The sequence below is a fragment of the Euprymna scolopes genome, chromosome 13 (genome assembly GCF_053919585.1).
Source record: "Euprymna scolopes isolate OS-2025 chromosome 13, ASM5391958v1, whole genome shotgun sequence".
NCBI lineage: Eukaryota > Metazoa > Mollusca > Cephalopoda > Sepiida > Sepiolidae > Euprymna > Euprymna scolopes.
The window spans coordinates 35200845-35213228 of NC_136494.1; the positions used below are offsets into that span (position 1 = coordinate 35200845).

The following is a 12384-nucleotide window of genomic DNA, read 5'->3' on the forward strand; positions in this document are numbered from 1 at the left end:
ATACACAAAAAGCGAACATACATACACACATTTTCGCTTTTATATATATAGATTGCACTTTATACACATGTCTGATAGATTTATTCCTTGGAGTTCAGGGAATCTTGCTTCATGATTATAGATCTAATTAAATACAAATCTGAAATATTTAAAATATTATTGCCATATTATCTCTCCTAAAAAGACCCTTTAGAATGCTCCAAAGAAGCTGAAATTTCTGGGCTTGACCATTACTCCTGATCTTAAATGGAACACGTACATCAAATCTGTTGCCAAGGCCGCTGAAAAATGGTGGGATCTTTCTATCAATCCGGTAAATATCTCACTGCTGATGCTAATTCTCTATCTATATAAGAGCCAGGTACGTCCAAGGATGGAATACTGTTGCCACATCTGGGCAGGAGCTGCTAGAAAGGCTTGTCCTGCCTTGATAGAGTTCAAAATAGACTTCGTAGCCTCGTAGGAGATGTCCTTTTCTCTTCCTTGCAACCTCTATCTCACAGTAGAGATGTTGCGAGTTTGTCTCTGATGTATCGTTATTTTCATGGAAAGTGTTCGACTGAGCTTCAATCTATGGTTCCCCCTCGCCAAACTTTCACAAGAAACACTCGTCTAGCTGTAAACACTATCAATAATTCCCCCCACTCTTTATCTGTGCCTAAACCTAAACGTAGATTCCATGAACAAAGCTTCTTTCTTAGAACTGCACGCCTGTGGAATTGTCTTCCGTTTTCCTGCTTTCCGGCTGACTACAATATGGTTGTCTTCAAGTCTAACGTAAATAAGTTCTTGATGAGCCGTTCCATATAAGTTATCAAATTTACCAAATTTTCATTACTAATGATTACTATATTGTCCAATTTCTACTGTACACTCTTTAACCCTTATCCTTGAGTGGCCTCTTGGCCTTGATAAGTAGTGTCGCCTATGTAAAAAAAAAAAAAGTAACATTAATTGATGTCTAATACCTGTTAAAATTTCACTGAAATCATAGATATCTGAAATTTCATGAACAGTTGTTCACCCTTTAGATAAAAATAAATTAAATTAAATGTACCTATGCTTAAGTTTAGCACTTGTGTTCCTGTATTCATAATGATTGGTTAATTTAGGAATGAATCCTATAAATAGAATTATATGAACATATACATATACTTTATATAATACTAACGGGGGGTACCCGGTGTTGCCCGGGTGTTTCGAGGTGTGTGTGGTTTTGGGAAAATCAAAACTCTGCTGGTGGGGGGTAAAATAAAAATAAAACGTTTTGGTAGGTTAGTATGAGGATCGAACCTGAACCCTTGAGGCAAAGGTGGAAATTAAAGTGTGAAAAAAAATCGTGCGACGTTAACCAGTGGGCCACTGCGACATACTAACGGAGTCACGTTTGAATTTGAGTAATAAAAACAGAATTGACACGTCGCTGCCATAAAAGTTAACTCTACTAATGAGGTCATAGAAGTAGCGGACAAAACTTTTGCTCTGCTTCTATGTGACCTCATTAAAAATGAGGTCAAATAGAAGGCGCGGACTTTACTTTTGCTGCGGGGCAGTTTTTGGGTTTGTTTACCCAACTTTGACTGGTTTTTTCACCAAGATGTTGGGGAGGGGGAAACCAGCTCCCCATTTTCCAGATTGAATAGCAGTTGTCTGATATATGGAGTTTGGCCCCACATTGATCAAAGCTGATTGCTTCTGGATGTTTCCCGGTGCGATTGTCGGGAACGCTGCCTTAGCGTTGAATTAGTTTCGCTTTTTATACAAAAAAGCTGAACGAACACAAGACGGGCTGAAATAGCAATAATTTTGTAAAAATCGACTTAAATAAATCTAGAGGCGACCTGCATTCCCAAATTGTAGATATTATTATATAGGGGGTATATAAACAGTTCTAAGTATTAGTACCCCCCCTGGGAGCGTGTGCGAAAGAAGCCTTTGCGAGACATACATGAAATGGTCACACACATTTTGCCTTTTCTATATATAGATTTGGTACTTGTACAGTTTAGTCAAGACATTAAAAAATGAAAATATAAAAAAAGGTTATATTGTACGTATCCGTTTTGGACTGAAGATCTCAGAAAAAAATTCCATTTAATTTGATCGAGTAGTTTTTTTTTTTTTTTACAGTGGAAGAATGCATTCTTATGAGAGCCCGTTGAAGTCAGCCATTATGAAATTTGCTGAACATGCCACGGGGAGATAACTCCTGCAAAGCGCTGATACTCCCTCCCCATCTTAAATTCTAGCTTTTCTTCCTAAAAATCAAACCGTTTGCTCGGTATCATAACAAATTGTTTTTTCGCTGTAAAAAAAAACAAGTACTTAATGAAATTATGTGAAATTTTTTTTCTGAGAACTTTGTTCCATAACGGATGCGTACAATATAACCTTTTTTTAATATTTTCAGTTTTTAATGTCTTGACTAAACTGTACAAGTACCTAATATTTAACTTAACCCTAGTGTAGAATATTTTAAGAATAAATTGCATTTATTCAGAAATAATAAAGTTACAAAAGAATGTTTGGGATTGTTCTAATGAAAGAGGAAAAAGGATTTGATCGCTATATTCCTATTATATATTATGTGAGATTGTAGGTATTTGCATATAATTCTGTATTATTGATTAGAAGGAATGTCTAAAGATTGATAATAAATACATAACAAATATCATTTGAAACTTTATAAAAATTTTGATATCATGATGCATTTTTTTCTCCCTCTCATCCAGAAAAGGAACTGCACAGTTTATTGGATGAATTGTTCAATGATGACGGTAATGAAGAGGAGGAGGCTGTAATCCCACCCGCCCCTTTAGTGAAGTAAGTGAAAAATAATTCAGGAAGATAAATTCTTTTTCTTCTCCTTTTGTCTTTTTCTTTTTTCTTCCATTTTCATTTTATTTCCTTCACCTTTTCTTCTTTTTTTCCATTTTCTTCTCCTTTTTCATTTTTTTCTCTTTTCTTTCTTCTTCCTTTTTCTCTTTGTTTGTTCTTTTTGTTACTTTTTTTTTCTCTGTTTACTTTCCCATTATTTTTGTTCTCCTTTTGTCATCTGTTCCTTACTTTCTTCTTTTCTCTCCTTTTTCTTTTTTTCTGTTTCTCCCTTTCTTTCTTCGTTTTTCTTTACCCTTTGCTCAAAGAATATGTGTTGTTTTTAAATGTCAAGTATTATTATAACACCTGCCTTAATGTACAACTAATAATCTCCCCCCCCCCCCCAAAAAAAAAAAAGAAAGCAAAATCATTCTCGAAAGAAAAATAATCCTTATCTATTGTTGAAACTTAAATATATAATAATAAATAAAAACAAATAACAATAAAAATCATCCTCAAAAACAATCGAATCATCCTTTGACAACTTTAGTGATGTTTCTGATGTTAATATGATAAGCCGGAAGGGAGATAATTATTGAAAACTGAACCATGCAAAAATATAGCAATCTAAGACTTAAAATAGCTTCTTTGAAAAATTTGTAGTAATCTATTTAAAAAATTTTTTTTATTACATTTTCACCCCAAACAAGGCACATTGCCACTTTGATGTAGGGGGCTACTATCAAGGGCAACAGCTACTGGGGTACTATGTTAGGATTTGGGCAGCAAGATGTCGGTTCACGTTATACTTGAACTTCTGCATGTCAGTACAGTTGGAGAAGCAGAGACCTGGAATGGAATTCCAAAGTCTAGTGGTTTTGGGGAAAAAACTACTGGAGTAGGAGGCTCTTTTACATCTCGGGATCTTTACTGTGTGGGGGTGGGATTTAGCTGCCTGTCGGGTTTGTCAAGGGTGTTTACATCGTAGGCGCACAAGTGCTTGCAGTTCATCAGAGCATTCACCATTAAAATACTTGTACAACAGGCAGAGGGATGCAACATTTTGTCGATGGGACAGAGGCTGAAGCTTAGATGACAGTTCAGGACCTATCAGATTGGCGACTCTCTTATGAACCTTGTCTAAGAACGAGAGACTAGTAGCAGACGCACCAGCCCAAATATGACAACAGTACTCCATACATGGACGAATGGTGGCCTTATAGAGGTACAGGATACTTTCAAGTGTTAGTAGCTTTCTAGCACGGTAGAGAGAACCTACTTTTTTTGCAACAGTCCTGACAATGCTCTCAGTGTAATTGTTCCAACTCATGTTTCCTGTGAATGTTAGGCTGAGGAGTTTAAAGGATGTACTTTCAGATAAAGAGTCATTGGCCATTGCTATTGGTGGTAGAAAAGGTTTCTTGTAATTATTGAAGGAAACAAGTTTAGTCTTGGCAGCATTGAATGTAACCATTCATTTTTGTCCCCATTCCACTACGGATTGGAGGTCAATTTCTAGTGTCTCTGCCATTTCTTTAGATATGTGTTCATTTGTTTTCCTGTCGTGCCTGTTATAGAGTGTGGTGTCATCAGCATATATATCCATCTCAGAGGCAATTTTGTCGGGGAGGTCATTTATGAATATTAGGAATAATAGAGGTCCCAGGTTAGATCCTTGAGGCAGTCTCGCATTTATATCATATTGTTTAGATATACAACGATCGAGGACAACCTGGATTTTTCTCTTATCTAAGAAGGATTTAATTATGTTAAGTATTTTTCCAGTGATACCGTATGATCTAATTTTCCTGAGGAGACCCTCATACCACTCCCTGTCAAAAGCCTTAGATATACCTAGAGCTACCGCTCTACCCTCCCCTACTTTGTCCAGTGAATGGTATATACATTCCGAGATTACAGTTAGGATGTCTGCTGTGGAACGGTTTGCCTAAATCCATATTGTTGGGCAGTCAGAAGTTTAGCATCTGTAAGGTGATGGACTAGAGCTTGGTTAATTATGGACTCAAATATTTTGGCGAAAAGTAGGAGGAGGCTAATGGGACGATAATTTAATGGGTCAGTTCTTTCGCCAGAATTCTTGAAAACTGGTACTACAGAAGCAGTTTTCCAGCAGTCTGGAAAGCAAGATTCATTAAGGCATTTGTTGTAGAGTTTGGAGAGAACTGGAACTACTTCGGCAGAGCACTTTTTTAATAGCACAGCCGGGATGAGATCGGGTCAACATGCTTTTGAAGTGTCAAGGTTTTTTATGATAGCATGCACCTGAGTAGGAGTGATTTCCAGATTTCTAGCGTGGCGTCTGTCCGCAAAGGAAATCAGGGAGGGGGGGGGGTTTAGAATGGTCCAGTTTGGCATCTGAGGCAAACCGACTAGCAAGCATGTTAGCTTTCTTGGTTGCTGAGCAAACAACCTCGTGATCGTTGGTTCGTGGGGGAATTGTTGATTGCCCATTATTTACTACACTGTTGTAGATTATTATTATTAATGACCGTAATCATGTTTATTTTATTGTAATTATATTGCAATGATTGTTACTTAGTGTATAAAAAATAATAATAACCTTCTCAACTACTGATTTCCATGACAAGTAACACCCTACCCGAGAGAGCATCCTTCAAACTCCTCGGTTTAATATTCACAGGCAACATGATTTGGAACACAAATTGAGAACATTGTCAAGGTTGTTACAAAGAAGGTGGGCTCTCTTTACTCTGCTAGAAAACTATTCACACCAGAAAGTATCCTATATTTTTAAAAAGCCAAAATTTGCTCATATATGGAGTATTATTGTCACATGTGGGTTGATGCATCTATCAGCTTTAGACAGGGTCCAAAAAGTCTCAAATCTAATAGGTCCTGCACTATTGACTAATCTCCAACCTCTGTCCTATCGACACAATACCACATCCCTGTGTTTATTTTACAAATACTTTAATGGAATGTGCGCTGATGAACTCATCACACTTGTGCTCCCTTGACGTACATACTCCCGACTAATCCAATGAGCAACAAAATCTCATCCTTTCACTACTGAGGTCCCTAGATGCCGGAAAGCCTTCTACTCTAATAACTTATTTCTCTCAGACCTGTAGAAGTTTAAATGTACTGTGAACAAATATCTCGCTGCTCAATCTCCTCAGTCCCCTGTTAAAAATGATCTGAAATATTAGTCCCCTACATTCAAATGACAATATGCCTTGTTTGGGGTGAAGAATAAAAAAAACAAAGGATAATGATGTTTCTGGTGTAAATATATTAGAATTATTCTATGAAGATAATTATTGAAATGTAAACGGTGTAAGAACAAAATAATTTCAGAATCTGAAGTGATTCTTGTTATGCACTTTTGTATTGGCACATGATCTTTTAATTATCCATCACAGGTATAAACATTTTTCTGCATTTTTGATATTATTAATACAGCCGGAATTCTAGACAACCATTATCATATTTTATGTTTAGTCCTGGGCAACACTGGGATAGATATGGTTAGCTTGGTATAAAATAAACATTTTGATGCTGATCTTTTTATATTGGTTTTATATTTCTTCAGCACGGATGTTAATGCGTATGGGAATCCACCCAATCTGAATATCATGGTCACCACAGAGCAGGCGGCCATTCTCAGAGAACAAATGAAACAGGTAAAAATCTAATTGTTAAACATTAAAGGTTATTATTTTATTCACATTATTTTGAACTGTTGTCCGCATCTTTATCGTTGCTATATTCACAACATTTCCACAGCTTAAATTCCTTACAAATGTCAAACGGTCAAAGAGTAATTTATTTTTTATTTAATGATTAAAGTTTAAAATGGTGTTGAATAGTTTACGAAGAAACCAAAATCCATTATAATGAATTTAATTTCATAATGTTTTTTTTTAAAATAGGTTTAAAACAAACATATATGGTATGGTACAGTATTTCATTTTTTTATTGCAATAATTCATTGATTAATAGTAAACAAAGACGCAAAAGAAGACTTCATATAATTTTAGTAATGTAGAGATTAGAACACAAATTTTAGATGTGACCGTGTTTGTCTGCAGAATGTTTTCTACCAAACTACTGCCAATTTTTGTTCTACAGACTTGAAACTTTAGATATAGGGGACAGACCTGTGAAACAAATTGGTAAAAATAGCTGCTAAGGGATAAAAATTGGAACTTGGAAGGTGTAAGTCGAACTAATGTGTGTCCTTTACACATGTATATACATTTATAGGTTTAAGTTGGATAATTTATAAAGACTTGATATGCATGTCGCCATAGTGAATAACACTGGAAACCTAAATGTTTTGGTTTTAATTCTAGTTGATGCTATTGAAGTAATATTTCATTTTTAAATTTTCAAAATCACTAGTATACATTCTGTACAATATGATAATCAATAAAGAATCGACTCTATAATAATAAATACAAAATTTGCATAAATTAAAATAACATATTTAAGCATATTTCATGACTGGGCAGTGTTGGACGGCCTGCTATCTATCTATCTATCTATACAAAAGTGACACCTGTCCAGCGGTGTGTGGAACAGTTTACACCAAACTATTCAGTCAATTTTTTGTCTATAGACTTCAAACTTGATATATAGGAGATTTGGACCTGTGAAACAAATTAAATTTGATTTTTAACTAGTAAAAATAACTGCTAAAGAGTCCAAAACTTGGTAGATGTAAGTTGACTAAATGTGTTATTTCTACAGATGCAAAAATATACATTCATACCTTTTTAGCAATATTATTTTTTAAGTTTTTATATGCATATGGACTTTGCTCAGATGGTAACAAATAATTCCAGAGAGCTACATGTTTTGATTTTGGTCTTATCTGATGGCATCCGAGTCATATTTTTTAAAAAACTTTTGAAATCATTAATATATATTGGGTACAATATAATAATCAGTAGAACATTATCTCAATAATAATAAATACGAAATCTGCATAAATTATAATAGCATATTTAAGCATATTTTATAACTGCGCAATGCCAGCTGGCCTGCTATGTATGTATGTATGTATGTATCTATCTATTTTGTGTGTGTATATATATATTTATACAGGGTGTCTCAGAAGTTTCACACCATATACTGATCTTCGTGGAGTGGCTACTCCGCTCACCAGATCTGTCCCCCTTAACATTTTTGTCTTCGGGGACATCTCAAATGTGTACTAGAATTGTCCATCTGTTGAGCTAATGAACAAGAAAATAGATATTATGTTTATTTTTATAAAAACCTAGATGATGTGCGACTTTTGGGACACCCTGTATATATATATATATATATATATATATATATAATGTGTATATAATTTGAAAAAAAAAACAAAGAAATAAAATCTTATATATCCAAAGGAGTTAGAATGAAATTGTGAACATAGAGGAACACAAGCTACATTTCTGATTTAGATATAAAAAATTGAGGATAGAATTTTTGTTTATAAAATATTTGATAAAAGAAACTCTTTCTCCTTTCAAACAGTTTGCATGCTACACAAAATTAGTACCTGCCCTGTGTTTATGTTTTATGGAATCATTATGCCAGAGTTTCTGAGAATAGCTCGCATTACATAAAAATTAATAGATTTTATACTCCCAGTTTCTAGATTTGTAATGATTAAACAATATGGTGATAAAACTAAAATATTTATAAAGTTAAATAAAGCAGTCGTTCATTATCCTGATGATTTTGAGTCATAAAGTTAATCAGAATATATTAATAAAGGAAATCCAAAACTATATTAGTAATGTATAAAATGTATTATATATAAAAAAACAATTGTGTGTATATATATATATATATACATATATATATATATATAATACATTTTATACATTACGAATATAGTTTTGGATTTTCCTTATATATAAATATTTTTAACTTTTATATATTTTCTATTTTAAATAAATTAGAATGTAAATATACTAAATACTGATCATAGTGGGAGTGATAAGTAGTAAAATGGATTAATCCTAATCTTATAAATACATGATAAATTAAAAAAATATATCCATTTTGAATTTGGAGACAAGGACAAATCTCACAGGTAAGGAAGACATTGTTTTTTTTAGAACATGAATAGGTTAGCCAAATTAATCATGAGTAGGTAACTAGATCCAATATCTTTTTTATTTTTATATAGTTTTAAAGGTTAAAAACTTCCAAAACTATATATGTACATACATGTGAGTGTTCCTGTGTGTGAATAGTCTTTACCAAGCTACTCTAATAATTTTTGGTTTACAAACCAGAAACTTAATATATAGAGGATCTGGACCTGTGGAACAAATTGCATTTGGTTTTTAGCTGGTAAAAATAGCTACTAAGAAGTAAAAATTGGAACTTGGTAGGTTTAAGTTGACTAAACATGTTTTCTATATGCATACACAGATATAAATTTATATCTTTAACAACGTTATTTTATATGCATATAGACTTTGCTCAGATGGTAATGAATAATGCTGGAGCTGTTATTTTGGTTTCGATTTTTGCTGATGACACCCAAGTCATACTTTTATTTATGTTTTTTAACTTTTGAAATCTCTTATATATATTTGGTACAATATAATGTTTACTAGAGAATTGTCTCTGTAATAATAAATATGAAATATACATAAATTAAAATATCATACTTTTTTTTTTTTACATAGGCGACACCACTTATCAAGGCCGATAGGCCACTCAAGAATAAGGTTTAAAGAGTGTACAGCAGTCAAAAGGACAATATAGTAATCAATAGTAATGGAAGTTCGGTAAATTTGTTAACTTAAGTGGAACGGCTCATCAGAAACTTGTTCACGTTGGACTTGAAGACAACCATATTATAGACGGCTGGAAAGCGGGAAAACGGAAGACAAGTCCACAGGCGTGCAGTTCTAAGAAAGAAGCTTTGATCATGGAATCTATGTTTAAGTTAAGGCACAGATAAAGAGTGGGGGGAATTATTGATAGTGTTTTCAGCTAAACAAGTGTTTCTTGTGAAAGTTTGGCGAGGGGGGACCATAGATCGAAGCTCAGTCAAACACTTTCCATGAAAATAACGATAAATCAGAGACAAACTCGCAACATCTCTTCTGTGAGATAGAGGTTGCAGCGAAGAGAAAAGGACATCTCCCACCAGGCCACGAAGTCTATTTTGAACCCTATCAAGGCAGGACAAGTCTTTTCATATTTTAAACATATTTTATGATCAGACAACGCAGAGCAGCCTGCTAGTATATATATATATATATATATATATATATAATTTATTTCCATAACCAAACATCTCAGCTCACACAAGCTATAAATGCTGCAAACTGGAAGTCCTAGACTTTAGTTTTGTCCTCCTTTGGGCTCATCAGTAGAAAAATCCGGACTTTGGATTTGAAACTAAAGTTACTTGCATACAAGCTGAGTACCATGCCACATTCAAGAAAGTTTATTGACTAACGCAGATCAAACAAACCGTGGTAATGTCTGAGTGTGAAATTTACCTACTTCTTAACAAGGGATGTAGTCATCCAACTACTAAGAACATAAGACAATGTTTTACAAGTAGGATTTTATACTCACTAAAAGTATGCCATCCAACAAGCTAACCCAGCAAACAAATTAATATTAACTAGTGAGACCTGTGGAAATTCCACTGTGGACTCTTTCATATGTAATATATTGATGGTGGCATTCTGTGGATGTTCAGTGTAAATGGAGATGCCCTGATATTATTGTAGCTCTTTTGTTAAAACTGCAAAAGTATTCATCTAAGCTAGCAAGGAAGCCTGGCATAGCCCAGTTGTAAAATACGCTTAAATATATTTTAATTAATGCAGATTTCATATATATTATTATAGTCAATTTTCTATCGATTCTTAGATATTATAAAGTTGTGATTTGAAAAATAAAAAAATAGATCCATATGGCTTGGGTGCATCAGCTTGAATCAAAACCAATACCAAAATTTATGAAGAAAAAAAAAAAAAAAAAAAAAAAAAATATATATATATATATATATATATATATATATAACTTGAGTTCTTCAGCTATAATCAAAAGTAAAAAGTTATGAAGAATTCTTGGTAAAATTATTTATTACAAGAAATAGAAGGTCATAACAATTAAATGACAGTCACTCAGAAGAAAAAAGATGTAAACGTGACATACAAAATAACACACATGCTATTGTATATAAATGGGTTTTCTCGCATTGATTTCAATTAAATTGTCTGAAATTATAGTGGTGAAGACCTGTGTAGAACCATCCACACTTTTTGGGACTACTGCTAATCTCTATTGGTACAATTGAATGCACTGGAAAGAGCAGACAGTAAACCTCAATCTTTATATCAGAGTTTTTCTTCTAGATGCATGTCTTCGCAAAGACTGAGGGTGCATCTCTCTCAGTGTTTTTTAAACGCGACTACAGATACAAACCTGGAAATTTCTATGTCACAGTGCAGTACATAAATTACCTAGCATTTCCAAATGGTCACCCATCTGATACTGGTCAAACTCATTGGTTTATATATATATATATATATATATATATATATATATATATATATATATATAATTATTTACTATAATAATTATATTAAATATTTACAGATACTAGTGTTTCATCCTTTCGGGAATCTTCAGTGCAGGGTGTCACGATTAAACACCAGTCAATAGATTTGAACCCTGTGACAGAAGTCATCTCTGGCTTCATAAGCGAGGACCGTATCCATTTGGCTACCGTTAACCACGTGAAATAACATTGAAATTTAAACATTTTATTTTTAAATGTTTTTACGTCAGTCAGAGTGATCTAATCATTGTATGATGATTTATGCATATGAGCTAAATTGACCGATTTTAATTTAACTGAAAGTGCTCAACGATAAGAAACAAGTTTCTTGAAGACGCTGACATAATTATTTACTATAATAATTATTAAATACGAACAGACACTGATGTTTCATTCTTTTGGGAATCTTCAGTGTGTTTTTTAAATGTAATGTTTGAAAATGATTTCTTTGAAAAGGAGGAAGCAAAGCAGTGGGAAATTAAATGATCCTTTTTTGTAAACTAAGAGTTCAAGAGAGATACAAATGGCTTAAAACACCAAAAAGAGGTAGAGGAGGAGAGTGATAGACAGGATCTTAGATAGTGAGATGAGTCACTTGATTAGTTATTTGCAGATTCCCGCTAATTAGGTGAATCTTTTTATTTGTTTTTTTTTTAATTCAAGCATAGTCTATTTTGAGAATTTTGTGAATTGCATTTTTGTTTGATTCAAATGCGCAGACATGAAAGTAATAAATTGATACGCCAAAAAATAATCTATATTATATTTCTCTTGGTCTGTCCATTCTACTTTCACTTAGAAACTACTGGACCAATTTGGATGAAATTATCTATGGTCCTTTGTTATGGTATCTGTTCGATGCATAGTTAAGGATGAGTCACTAAATAGCACATTTATTCTAGAAGTTTTCTCGGAAACTACTAGACCAATTTAACTGAAATTTTGTATGAACTTTTGTTATCATAAGCTGCAGTGAACTAAATATTATG

General features: G+C 33.3%; 1 protein-coding gene across 1 annotated transcript in view; it reads left to right on the top strand.

Annotated features, from left to right (window-relative positions):
- Positions 1-12384, top strand: part of LOC145291968 (uncharacterized) — a 136255-nt gene that overhangs the window by 53250 nt on the left and 70621 nt on the right. The window contains exons 9-10 of the mRNA XM_080137908.1: positions 2733-2823; positions 6392-6482. Of these exons, the coding sequence (XP_079994034.1) occupies positions 2733-2823; positions 6392-6482 (182 nt within the window). The remainder of the gene's footprint in view (positions 1-2732; positions 2824-6391; positions 6483-12384) is intronic.